The sequence below is a fragment of the Paroedura picta genome, chromosome 5 (genome assembly GCF_049243985.1).
Source record: "Paroedura picta isolate Pp20150507F chromosome 5, Ppicta_v3.0, whole genome shotgun sequence".
Taxonomy (NCBI): domain Eukaryota; kingdom Metazoa; phylum Chordata; class Lepidosauria; order Squamata; family Gekkonidae; genus Paroedura; species Paroedura picta.
In genome coordinates, this window is record NC_135373.1 from 51,837,501 (window position 1) to 51,851,829 (window position 14,329).

Consider the following 14,329-nt stretch of genomic DNA (forward strand, 5'->3'; position numbering starts at 1 on the left):
ACCGCGTGTCTGCCCAGGTGCATATAAGCAGGTAACCTGTGGGCGTGTACTGTGGGCGGGGATTAACCAATCAAACATGTCAATGCATCTGGTTCCTAGAAAACAATAGAAAACACGTTCCAAGGGCGCCAATGATTGGACGATAACGCGTTGCTACGGGGTTTCCTGGGTTTTTTAAAAAAAAAGGGAACCCCGACAAGTTCGGCTTTAGGGTCGAGGTCAAAGGTGTGCCTGCAGTTTGATTGACGGGCACGGGAGGCCAGAAGCGCTAAAAAGGGACCTCCTTTGTAGCGATAAGACGGAGAACCGGAAGCCTGTGGGTTACGAAAGTGGCGAGAAGTGAAAGTGCCAAATTCCGCAAAAACCGCAGCTGTGCGTTACGGGCACGGCTAGTTACATTTCGCTACTTGAAGTAGCGCTTTCACAAACGGCAACCAAATAGCAACTTTGAGCTCTGTGCGAAATGGCCCTCAGTTTCTGTTGCTGTTTCAAGAGCAGTAGCTGGTTCTGCATTTTGCCACCACAACATTCTTTCCTGCCCTTACTTGTGGTTGATTTTACGAGAAGGACAAGATATTCTTGTAAGTGGATGACCTTTGGTGCTTACAAAATAGAAAGGTCACCCCATAAGGTGGGAAATAGGATCACCCTGCTTTTTGTGTCCAAAGGTTGATTTTCTGATCAGTGTGCCAGATTTACTAACTAGTGTGCAAGATCTCAATGGGTTCCATCCCTCCTGCATCTTGACTTCTCATGCATCACTGGTTTATCCATTTTTCTTTTTCTCTTCCTCGTCCTCCTTCCTCCAGCTGTTTTGGGCCACTGCTTCAGTAGATCATGAATGTCTAACTTCATCTTGAAAGTGATGATCCCAGCAACTTCCAGTCCTCTAGGCTAGCATTTAGAGCCAGTGATGAAATGCCAGATTTTCAATACTAGAGCTGAACCACATTTTGTGAGGCTAGTATGTGCACTATAATTATTGCACCAAAATAAATTGGGATGGGGGAGGGGAGATTAACTGGAAATGCAGGCTGTGTCTTGCAGTCTGATCACAATAGGTGGTTACTTCCTGACATCATGCAAAAAAAGAAAACCCACCACCCACCCTAAACAAAAATAGATGTATTAGTACAAGGTGGGCAGTGACACGTTGCACACACCCTCCACGAAATGCCTGATGGTGGCTGTCAGAGGCAGTGGACAGGTTTTGCCCCATAGTTTTCTCTAAATATTGCAGTGTCCTTCCCAAATTCTGATTGGTCTTTTCTCAGGTGAGTGAATGGCATCTGTCCAGCTAGATGAGAGAAAGCAACAGAGTATGCTTGTGGGGGTTGGGGGGGGTGGCATTAAACCTTTCAGCTACCCCTGGTGATCCCAGGCATGAAGACTCCATCTTGCTTCTTCTCCATTGTATACCAGATTTCAGTCGTTTACTTTTTTGCCCCAGAGACCAGTAGCTTACAGCCACTGAGGACTGAGATAGCCCTTTTTCACATAACTCTGGCCTTTCCATCTGCTTAGCTTTACTTTAGTTGCCTTTTGAAAGTGTACACTAGAGGGCTTTTTCCTAAACAAGTACCTCAGTTTGACCCAGCAAGGGCATGGGAGGTCTTTCGCCTGCCAAACTTGCCAAAAATCAGCTGGCCAGCACTCTTCTAGCCCAAGCATATATTCAGTGTAATGTGGGCACAGCCTACAGGCATCCTTCAGGGAGAGAACATCTCCCATTGGGCCCTGCATCCACTGCAGAGTATTGGCCAAGGAAGGAAACAAAAGAGCCATAGCCAGGAGCTATGGAGCAGACTCAGATATAGAGCTTTTAGAGGGTCTGTTGTGGTGCAAACTGCAGAAGCCATTAACTGGCCCAGGCTGCAAGGGACAACCAAGGACCCCACAACTGCAGCTCTACCACCTGGATCAGGCTGCTCCTACCTTGTCATCTTGCGCATTATTGTGTTAGGACAGTTTAGATCCCTGCACTCCTTTGCCACCATTTCACAGAGGCATCTTAACGAGACAGTGTCTCCTACAGGCTGCCCTTGCTCTGAAGCCTCCATCTTTCTGCTACCACTGCTAGGCTGTGGTTTCTCCTCCTATGGTTTTCAATATAGATAAAAGTAGAGGCTTTGGAGAGGTATATATAGTCCCAGTGGCCACTGGGACAACTCTCTGCAGTTAACTAGTGTTGCATTCTGTCATTGAATAGGAAAGCGTTTAAATGAAAAATGAGCAAATTTTGTCCAGCACTATGAAGGGGTGGAAGCTTTTTCTCAATCGGTATACCCCTCAGGCATCAGAGAGAGGGGCTGGGTCATGTGACTGATACAGCCCAGTGGAAACATACAAGTATATTAAGTTCCCTAACATGCTGTTTTCTATGTGCAAAGAGGGTTTTTTTAATTTAATGTGAAAACACTGAAACAAACAACCCCTATCCACAGATGAATTGGCATAGTCCAGGAACAATTATGCAACACTATTATAGAAGCTGCAATATACTTTAAAACTTGGGTTGCCAGCTAGGGATGGGCACCAACCAGCTCATGAGCTAAAGTTTGTCATATATTTTGGCTGGTTTGTGGTTCACCAAACTATATTTGTGAACTGAAGAACTGTCATGAACTTCCACAAATTTTGCTGCAGTTCATTGGAAGTTCATGAACAGCTGAAAATGAAGGTTGAAATGAAGCCATTTAAACCATTGCTTTCTGTTCCTCACAAAAACCTGCATGGAGCAGGAAGCAGGATTTGAAAGGCTCAGAGCCATTTCACTCCCAGCTTTCTCCATATGGCAGCTTTTAGTAGCGAGCAAAAAGGAAGAGGTGAAATGGCTAGGAGCCATTATGCCCCCCACTTTCTGCTGCCCATGGCTTTTCATGGGGGAGAAGAAAGCAGGGGGTGAAATGGTTGGGAAGTATTTCAACCTCTGCTTTCCACTCCCCACCAAAAGCTGGGTTGAGCAGAAAGCTGGGGGTGATATGGTTCTTACCTGAAGCACAAATTCATGTATTCATTTGGGTAGTTTTGGGTACTGACGATTCAGCTTGCTGAAAAGTTTTGGAGAACTCAAACTTTTCATGCTCTCCTATGATATTTTCATTGGTCCCAATAATGAAACATGCAACCTAGTTTGGGGAGAGAAGAAATTCTTCTATGAACCAATATGGCTACTTGCAGTCTGCTGCATGAATAAACTGGGTCTAATTAAGCATAATGAAAGCAAACAATAACTGCAAACCTAATACCTTAGGGATATAATTAATCCAATTAAACTATGAACGTTCTAATTCAGCAATCATCTTAATAGAATAATGAATATTGGGGGAGCAACAAACCTATACAATTTGGACATATTTTAACTGTATAGATTTTCTTCCAAGGAGCCTTGCCTTGTTTATACAATTCCCCTTTCAATTTCAGTGTACCTTTTAATGCAGTGTTATATTGAAAACAATAGCTTGTTTTAATCAGAAATTAGTTTAAAGCACATATTTAAACCTAACATATGCTCTGCTAGTTCAGGACTACCATGAAAACATGCTTTCTTTACCTAGTGTGGGAGAAAGAAATGAACATGACAGGGTTTCAAGGGTGTGGAACAACTACCAGCTTGGATTGATCAACTAGGAGGTTCCATACAAAAAGTTACGGAGAGAGAGATTATTTCACAGTATTTATTAAGATGAATGATGATGAGGGATTCTCTCTGCACCAGCAATTTGAGTTAATAGTAAAAAAAACATGTCCTTTTAGTAGAAATTACTGGGATGGTCCTGGTTCAATTCAGGGTTTAGTGCGTTTGCAAACTGAATCCCCAAAGAGAACCAAAACGCCTGAAACAAACCACTTTGAAGTGGCAGGGAATGAAATGGCTAGCATCCAATTAAATCAGATAGCTTGGTAGGTCTGCCTGTCAAATGTTAGATTTAAATGGCCGCCCTTAAAGCCTAACAGCTGACAAGTGGACCCTTTCAAAGCGGGGGAAAGCTTTAACTGATCAGTGAAATGGCTGACAGCCATTTCAGTGATTTTACTTTCCCCCTTTTAGCAGAGGGAGAGAGAAAAATGGATGGTTTAAATGGCTTATTTAAACCTAGCAGTTGATGGGTGGACCACCAAAATGGATAAAAGTCCATGAAATATTCTGGCAGTTCGGAGGACACAAACTGGAACAAATTCATGATGAATTTTGGATCATGAATCAGTTTTTGTCCATCCTTAGTAATTACCAACAGAGTGAGAGAAATGAGACAATTGGCATAATAAATTTGCCTTGCTTTACCATAGTTTTGTAGAAGAATTACCATCCATTGATCAATCCTTCCACAAAATCACTTTGGTGTTTATTGATACTATATTTCTTGATTGCAATGAGAGAACAGACATGAATATGATGACTTCTGTCCTACTATATGATCTACTTAACAAACAAACAAACTTGAACCCCATCATGGTCCTATAATATGTTTAAATTTACAAAGCATGTGTATGGTTTCCAGTTCTCTTAACAATGATGGTGCAGCTGGTCTGGCTGATGTGCTCCTGAGTGTGCATCACTGTTTAAGAAATAGAGGGTCTTTATAGGGTCAAGTAAATCTCCACCTAGTCTTGCATCATTAGCATGGATCCCAGCAAACCGCAGGCATTCAGTGACTTACCAGGAACTGACTCATGATCTAACTTTGGTCCACCCTTTTTGTAATGCATATACGCCAAGATGACTGAATGTTAGATTGGTCATACAGAATTAAAGAATAAGGAACCAGCACCCCCTCTTAACTATTTAGTAGGCAGTTGAATTAGTGGTCAGTGCTGGCTCCCTCTGAACTATGATTAAGAAATCAGGATAAAAGTTTCCCTGGAACTCATCAGGATCACATGCTCCTTGCTTTCGCTCTTACTATACCTCTGTAGATTAAAACCTCATTGGAACCTTTTCTAAAACATTCAACACCTGTTTCAGATTCTGGTTAAAATCTTAACCACTGTTAATGGAAAAGAAGATGAACTGCTTAAGCACAGTTCAATGAGGAGGAACTTGTTCCAGCATGAGGATGGGTGTTCACTAAGTTTGCTCCTGAATGGTTAAGCATGGGGAAGATGGAGCCAGTGTCATGGCCTTAGAAATAACTATAAGTTCTACATATGTACAAACTGTACAAAGTCCCCCCCCCCGGCAACTCATGGCAACCCCAGCAAAGGACTTATAAGGCAAGCAAGAAGCAGAGATGGTTTGCCATTGCTTTCTTCTTCAAAGTCTTCTTTAATAATCTCCCCTCCAAATACTGACCCTGCTTAGTGTCTAAGATCTGACAAATTCAAATTAGTAGCCGTGTTGGTCTGAAGTAGCACAATAAAATCAGAGTCCAGTAGCACCTTTAAGACCAACAAAGATTTATTCAGGGTGTGAGCTTTCGAGTGCAAGTCTGACGAAGAGTGCTTGCACTTGAAAGCTCACACCCTGAATAAATCTTTGTTGGTCTTAAAGGTGCTACTGGACTCTGATTTTATTAAGTTTTGCCAAGATTTGGCTATACCATATGCCCTTCTCTCCAGTTGTGAGTTTTGCTGGATATCTTTCTAAACAAACATGGTGGGGTGGTCATTTGGCATTGACTTGCTGGGCTGTCATCATAATTGTTATTGCTGTACATAAGAAATGCTTCGCAGGGTAGCTAAGGCAAAAAATGCCACAACCAGAAGCCTATTCTGCAGAGGTTACAAACCTTTACTTATTTTCAAAACATATATCCCTACTTTCCGACCACAATTATTTTGATGCAGTGTGCAGGGCAGATAAAGGCAACCACAGAAAACAAGCTTCAGGTAAATGCATAGAAGAGCTCCGTGTTTGGATTGGGGTTTCTATAGCCCCTGCCTCCCATCTCCTTGTATCCTATTTGAAAACCCAGGTGGTGCTGCAGAGAATGAAAAATGGAACAGTATTATTTGGGGATCCTAAAATTCCCAAGCATCATTAGCAAGGATCCCAACAACTTCCTGTGTGGAAGAAAATGTCCTTATCTGCAGGATGAGTGAAATTTTGCACCCTAGATTAAAGTTTCTGTGGTTCCTTGCTGACTTCACAGTTTTCTTTCTGAGCAGATCACCTATCATTTGGCAGTGTCAGAGCACACTGGTGCTAATGTAGACCTGACCCAAGTAGCATGACTCCCAGGAGACTCATCTGCTTGCTCCCCAGTCCTGATGCATGTCATAGAACTTTTATGCTCCTTGTGTTTGTTTTGTAGTTATCATCCTGATGAGACAAGGTAACGATGTCAGAATGACATTGGCTAATTAAGTGTCAGCAGAATCACTGTTGCGAGGCATTGGATTGCTAAGAATGTCATGCGAGCCAAGGATGTGCATCACCCACGTTGCAGTTCATTAAAATGGCATATAATTCTACCTTCAGCTCACTCTAAAGATCCTGCATGGGAGATGCAACTGGGGTTTGACACTAATGAGCCCCAGAAAGATTAAACAAATGTCTGTAGGTGGTATTCGGTTACACACAGAATCCTTGGCAACTTCTTCTGTACATCTTGTTGACATTTTTCCCCTTAGAAAATTATCCTTCAGTGTCATAACTTGAGCACAGGCAGACATGTAATCCAACTTTTCATTGTCTCCAACAATGCTTGGGTAAGCATCCAAGTTCTTTTCTTTTTTTGTAAGGAGAATTGTCCCATAAATTTATGTTAGTGATTCACAGAGACCAGCTAAATAGGACGGTTGCCTAGTATTAACTGATAAATTGCAGAGGTTTTAATTGATTAATTTGTTGAGTAAACCTGCATGCCTTTGCCTTTGACTCAAACCTGGAGAAAAAGGCATACTATCTTTGTTCTTGAAATGATGCATATATTTCCCCTTGTCTGGAGGAAAAGAGGGAAGTTTTTTTCAAACCCGGCACTTTCCACCTGCAAAAACTGTGGGTACTTATTTTTTAAATTGTTGTGCCCTGTTTGGCAACTGCTTGTCACCTTTGTGAAATAGCATGCTCAGCTAGAAGCACCACCACTCTGATTCCACAGGCTCTCATGTTCTCACTACATTTCACCTGTTGTTTTAGTGCTTTTGGACAGGTCACCACACCAGTGCCACTTTTTAAATGAATCATAACATTTTAAATCTAACCAATTTAATTACACACTGAAACTTAACTAAGGCTTTTGCAGTATGAGAGGGGATTTGTAACAAGTTTCTACAGCTGGCCATACAAATTATGGCAGAGGAGCACATTGCTTGCTTTTTTATCTCTGACTTTTATTATTCATGATGATTAGGATAGGATATTACTGTGTCAGCTGTTCAGAGTCCTGCTCCAGAGATCTACAATGAAAAATCACAGTAGAATAAGTCATAAGCCATTGAAAACAGGCCATCGTACATAAACATTATAGGGGAATATCCATGGAACCAAATTGCTATAAACCTAATATGATAAAACTCTGCTTTGGACTGGTATCTAGAAGCAATTAAAGTAGGTGCTAGGCAAGCGTCAAGGGGGAGAGCATTCCAGAGGTGAAATGCCACCACAGAAAATGCCCTGCTGTAGGGTTTATCTGTGTTCGTGCTGACTCAGGTTTCAGTGTAGAGCGCAGTCTCCTGGCCCGTGTCCAAGCGCGCCACATGAGAACACTGCATGTTCACCTCTTGATGTTTAACCTTCAAACGTTAGACAATAGGGACTTGTGGCTAACATGATGTGGTTACCATGATAATCTAACCTTAAAACATTAGACAATAGAGGCTTGTGGCTGACAATGTATCATCTTACAGCTGCACAAAAAAGCAGCCTTGTTTAACCATGCACCTGTGCAATTGTAAATCTTGTTTCAATAAAACCAGCCTCCCGGAGAGATCAGGAGTGGGAGTCGGAGTTGGCTGGACCAACTCTTTGTATGTGTATATAATTCCAACATCCTGCCTCTAGTAGCCACCTATCTCATATCTGAAGGTGGGGGCACAGAGAGCAGGGCTCAAGAGGCAGATCTTAACTAGTGGGCTGGATAGAATGGGAGGAGATGGTCCTTCGGATGTCTTACCCCTAAGACACCTAGGTAGGGTTAAGTACCAGCACTTTGAATTCTGCCCATGAATAACTAGTACAGATATTTCAGTACAGAGGTGACAAATTCTTGTAACCAGCTCCTGATAATAGCCTGGCTGCAGCATTTTGAACCAGCTGAATCTGCTAACTGGCACATGGGCAAAATCAACAACTGCCCGTACATGTGCTTTCTTTGTTGTAGCTCTGCCTTGTGCAATGCTCAACCTAAGGAAGTAAGGAAAGTTCCCTCTCTCCTGGCTTTTTGCAAAATATGAAATGCCGAACTATTCAGGTGGGCTTTTCTGCACCTATAGGATTATACTGTAAAAAATGGTACACAAAGTTGCTTGGATAAATTATTAGGGACTGTGGTCTATACAGCTGTGTTCCTTTTGTACTGCTTAATATGTCTTGTTAATACTTATTCTATGCTTCAGTTCTTTCTCTTGGTTCCAGGCTTGTAAAATTCTAATGCATTGGTTATTGAATGTTCCTCTCATGCGTCAGCCAGGGCTTAGTGATGGAGAGGAATCCTCAGAGGAAGAGGGTCCCTCTGTAGCCAGCCCAGAGTCAACAGAAGCAAACCAACAGGAATATGAGGAGCAGACATGCCAGGCCAAGTCAAGAGCTTGGGCAGAATCACCACCACCCTCTGCTCTGATCCAGTAGATAAAAGTCAGTAGGCCATTCCCTCTGAGATCAGTGGACTTACAAGCTAAGCAGCAAAGTGCACATTTCCAGTCTCAATGCCAGTTGATTTCTGATAGTGAGGATGACTCTTTGCAGGACTGTGTCAGAAAATCTGGCATGGGGCTATAAAGTCTCCCGAGAGGTGCTATAGAATGTGGACACAATGAGTACAACAGATGCTGCATTGCTAGCACCACCTTGATTGATTCCTAACAGCCTGACCTTTGGAACAGACAACATTGCCTTGAGTAACATCTGGAAACCTGAACTTGGACTGGAACAACACTGAATTTTGGAAAACTCCTTTGGCCTTGTTCTCTTTGGAAAACAAGAAAACTGTTCAGCTTTGGGCACCACAGTTGAAGAGAGATGCAGACAAACTGGAGCTTGTCCAGAGGACGGCAAGAAAGATGGTGAGGGGTTTGGAGTCGAAGACATATGTGGAAAGATGATGATGATGATGATAATGATGATTTCAATGTATTACCTGCCACTCCCAATGGCTTGTGGTGGGTTACAATAGTCTGAATAAAATCCCAGTAAAAACCCCTATTAAAACCTATTAAAACCCCCAGACATAAAAACATAACACAGATCCAACTAATCACAATAACAAAAAAGGAGATATGGTGGAAAAAAACTAACTCAAATCACTATCATTCCACCACTAAAAATCTCATAGAGGGGGGTGGGAAGAGGGGCGCAGATGGAACCCGCAAGCCACCATTCACGCCGCTCTATCCTGGAAGGGGGGCTTGGTATGTTTGGGGAGTTTGGGGGAGTTTGGTCTGTTTAGCCAGGAGAGGATATGACTGAGAGGATCTGATAACCATCTTCAAATATTTAAAAGGCTGCCATATAGAGGATGGAGCAGAACTGTTCTGTCTTGCCCCGGAGGGACGAACCAGAACCAATAGGATCAAATTAATTCAAAAGAAATTCCTTCTATACATCTGGAAGGAGTTCCTGACAGTTAGAGTGGTTTCTCAGTGGGCTTCCTCGGGAGGTGGTGTGTTCTCCATCTTTGGAAATTTTTAAACAGAGGCCAGATGGCCATCTGACAGAGGGGCCAATTCTTTTGAAGGCTCAAGGGGGTGGCAGGTTACAGTGGATGAGCGATAGGGTTGTGAGTGTCCTGCATAGTGCAGGTGGTTGGACTAGAAGACCCAGGATGTCCCTTCCAACTCTTTTATTCTATGATTCTATAATATATCGGCAACAGTTTCAAGTGGTTGTAAGATCAACAGAATATACCTCACAGCGTATACCTCTATTATTCTATGATTCTAAACTTGAATATACATTAAACACTGATCTCTGTGGAGCCTACAACCTGATATGTATATGGCTTTGAGGATGAGTGGAAGACTGTCTTCTGTACGCATTATGGGCAGTACAAATACTTAGAAATGCCCTTTGGCTTGTATAATACCCCCATAATATTCCAGAAGCTTGTGAATGGCATCCTCCAAGACCTGTAGGAACTATTTGTCATCATATAACTTGATATCTTGATATACTCCCAGGACTCCACAAAGCTCTGTGAGCACAATCAGATGGTCTTACAGCACTTTAGAGAAAATGGTCTCTGCTAAGTTGGAAAAATGCGCCTTTGAAATGTCCTCAGAGGAATTCCTCAGCCACCACATCTCAATGCACAGAATTAAGAGGGACTCTGTTAAAGAAAGTAGAGGCAGACCTTCTGTCATCAGAAGACTGTTCAGCATTTTCTGGGCTTCACTAACTATTACAGGCAATTCATTGCAGGCATTGTCTCTGTCACTGTACCTCTAAGCAGACTGCTATGATCTCAAGAACCATTCCACTGGATACCAGCTGTCCAACAGACATTCCAGTAATTGAAAAGGCAGTGCAACACTAAACCATTGTTTGTGGTGGAAACAGATACCTCCAATGCCACGATTAGAGCCATTCTTTTCCAAAAGACATTGCACCTAGTACTCACCTGCTCAGAGAATGGATACAGGAACATTAATAAAATGGTCCCTGGGCAGAAAAATGCTCCAAAGTTTCTCAAGAAACAAAAGCATGAGACATCATCAGGTTATGGCATACAATGGAACATGCTTCATCAAGGTTGGCTTTACATACCACCTGGCCCTCTGAGAATGGAGATCCTTCATCTTATCCACATCATCAAGCTGGTAAGGTACTTTGTGCTCTACAACAGGTGCTCTACAACAGCAAATGCTGGCAGGGGCTCATGGGAATTGTAGTCCATGAACATCTGGAGGACCACAGGTTGACTACCCCTGCTCTACAAGACTCTTCACTTGTTAACCCGAGAGTTCTGGTGACTTCAAGTACAGGCAGATATAGTTCAATATGTCTGTTTCTGCAATGTCTGCCAACAAACCAAGGATCAACCCAGAAAAACAGCAGGTCTGCTGCATCCTTTACCAACTCCTTCAGGATCCTGGCATGCTATATCAATGGAATCTTGCTATCTCAACTCCCATGCAGAAGCACAAATCCAGGGTGGACAAGGTACACCAGGCCAAATGCTTCCCCGTGCAGAAGCAGGAAGAGGTGGGGCAGCTTGCCCTGGCTCAAATTCCAGTCTGTAGCCCAGAACAGAGCCTCTCTGTCCATGACTCCATCTCTCTGCTTTTCTTTCCTTTGACCAGAACTCTTATGTCATTAATCCCTTACCAATCATTTAAGATAACCGCCTCATCTCTAAGGATGAGATCTGTTAACATTTGCTTTCCCAGACTGAGCCTCCTATCCATGGAGTTGCTATCATAGTTACATTCATAGCCTGTGCTTTTCATAGTGCCAATCCTAGCATTAAAATTGCCTACTACTAACAACCCGCTGTCTGGATAAGACCTCCCTCAGCTTTTCCATCAACCTTAATATCCTCCAGTGTTCCTCAAATCCCCTGAAGGAGGGATATAAACTGATCCAAGTTTCCTTTTTAAAAAACAAACAATAAAGAATATATTTTTTTCCATTTTTTAACTGGAAAAGATTTGAAGATCAAATAGGCTACAGCTGCCCAAGATCATCCAACCTTGTTATAGAATATATATGCATTCATAATTAAATTAGATTTTATTTCCCCCATTTCTTTACACCCCTGTTTAAAGTCTTGTGAAGAAACAACTGGTTTTATTGGTAAGTTACTCAAACATCTTTGGGTCATAGTAACTATTTTAATGGATTTCCTGGTGTGTGTGAGCAATCAAAAAGTCAATTTAGCCAGCAGCTCCACTATTTCATCCCTTCCCTTTATACTGTTTTTATCCGTCATCAGAAAATCAGCAGACTCAGAGGGGAGCCCCTCACTTACATTCACATTCTGTTCCTCATTTCCCATCAGTCCTCCATCATTCCCCAATAAAATTATGGAGTCCTCTGCAAGACAGTTAGACCTATTTGAATCAACCAGAAGTTCATATGAACTTGTCCTTAAAAAATTCATCTATTTGGTTTCGTTGACTAATTGGAGGTGAATCCCTCTCTAGAAGGCAAGTTCTTTTCTTTCGCATATCAAGTTATTACACCAGTACAAATCTGGAATCTAGTCAGTAATCTACTTAATTCATTCAAGACAATTAATCCCCCAAATACTCAGATCTCTAATAGCTTTAATTGCTATGTAAATTCTAAAGAAAAATTCAGAAATTCTAAATATGGATAGAAGATCATAAACCATCCCATAAAGAAGAAGAGGAAGAAGAAGAGTTGGTTCTTATATGCCGCTTTTCCCTACCCGAAGGAGGCTCAAAGCGGCTTACAGTCGCCTTCCCATTCCTCTCCCCACAACAGACACCCTGTGGGGTGGGTGAGGCTGAGAGAGCCCTGATATTCCTGCTCGGTCAGAACAGCTTTATCAGTGCCGTGGCGAGCCCAAGGTCACCCAGCTGGTTACATGTGGGGGAGTGCAGAATCGAACCTGGCATGCCAGATTAGAAGTCCGCACTCCTAACCACTACACCAAACTGGCTCTCCTACATTCAGTTTCTAATGGGAAAGAGAGAGGGGAAGAGAGGAAGGACATGGGGAGATAACTGAAGGGGGCAATGGTAATGAGAAGGACAGCAGAAGTATAGGAGAGTACTACTTTTCTCTTCCCGTGTAATCTGCACTGGTCTCCTTCCTGTACCCCGTCTGTGTTAATATGCTGTTTATATTCTCCTGGTTATATATTTTTTTCTTCTTGCTCATTACTTGGTAAAAGCCCTAAATTGGGATGAACTTGACTCACCTTGTGGATTTTTCTGCTAACATTAATGAAGATCCTTCCACTCTACATCATACTCCTGTGTTGCCTACAGGTTGGGAGAATGGTGGCTTATTGGTGTGCTGTAAATTGGTTTTTTTTTTTTTTTGGGGGGGGGGCTGACAGTAAAATGGAACATGGTCCATGCAGGACAAGAGGCTTGGTCTCTGCAAGATGGCTGTGACCTGTGTGAGAGATGTAGATTCTGAAAGCAATGAAGAGAAAGTTAGGGATGTTTACTTCCTACTGCATTGAATTGGATTCAGTGCCTTGCACTGGTTTACATGCAGCTGCAGAATACCCACCTTTTATATAAACTGTCTGGTGTCCCCACTTAGCATCTTCTCTGGAAAGTTCTTCAATGTGCAGTTGTTGGCTACTAAGGCCAGCTCTTATAGATCGGCCTAAAGATTTGCTTAACTGTTACCAACTTTCTCTGTAAACCAATTCATTTATGTCATTCCACGCCAGTGATTTTTTTGGTGTTGTTGATGGAAACAGGTATGGAGCCAGTGTTAAGCAGAAGCAGGCTGATGTGAAAATGTGTTGGCAGGAAATGAATCAATCAGTTTCCCCCCCTTCTTCTTCTAGTTGGCTCGTCACAATAAAATGTTGCAACAGATGTTGAAGCCCGGGTCTGATTCAGAAGAAGGAGATGAAGCCTTGAAGTATTATGCCAATCACACAGCCCAGATTGAGGTAAAAGTGCAAAGATGCTTCACTTAGGGCAAGGTTCCCCCTGGGCATCGTGGCATCCATCAGCACTTTTCCTGGTGCCCAACAGGAGTTTTAGAAAGTGGGCAAGGCCAGGAGGGGCTTTTGCACAGCAGGCCATCTGATTGTAAATGGCTGTGAGTATGCAAGAAAATATATATCAACTAAATTACAAAATATATTTTTAAAAAATATGTTCAATTTAAAAGTCATCCTGTTAAACAGAGTTTCTGCCTGAAATGTTGAAGAGTTACCGTGATAGTTACACATGACTTTGCTCCATGAGATGTTGTGGTTGGCACCATCTGTTTCAGCAGCCATTTTATGTTTGCATCCATCTCCTAGGGCAGCCTTTTTGGAGTTGCACCTATCATCCAGTCAGAATCCCAAAAGTACCCACAGGCTAAGAAAAAGTTGAGGCCTCTGACTTAGGGTTTGAATCCTAATTGTAGAAATATTATTATTATTATTATTAATATTAATATTAATATTAATATTAATATTAATATTAATATTAATATTAATATTAATATTAATATTATTATTATTATTATTATTATTATTATTATTATTATTATTATTATTAATATTATTAATATTAATATTAATATTAA

The 14,329-nt window shown here is 42.0% G+C and overlaps 1 protein-coding gene across 4 annotated transcripts in view; it reads left to right on the forward strand.

Annotated features, from left to right (window-relative positions):
* ITPR2 (inositol 1,4,5-trisphosphate receptor type 2) overlaps nt 1-14,329 on the forward strand; it is a 228,630-nt gene that overhangs the window by 174,468 nt on the left and 39,833 nt on the right. For all 4 annotated transcript variants that reach the window (XR_013231068.1, XM_077337917.1, XM_077337918.1 and 1 more), the window contains exon 46: nt 13,593-13,700. Coding sequence is in view for 3 of the 4 variants with exons in the window: in XM_077337917.1 (XP_077194032.1) it covers nt 13,593-13,700 (108 nt within the window). In the remaining variant the exon portion in view is untranslated. The remainder of the gene's footprint in view (nt 1-13,592; nt 13,701-14,329) is intronic.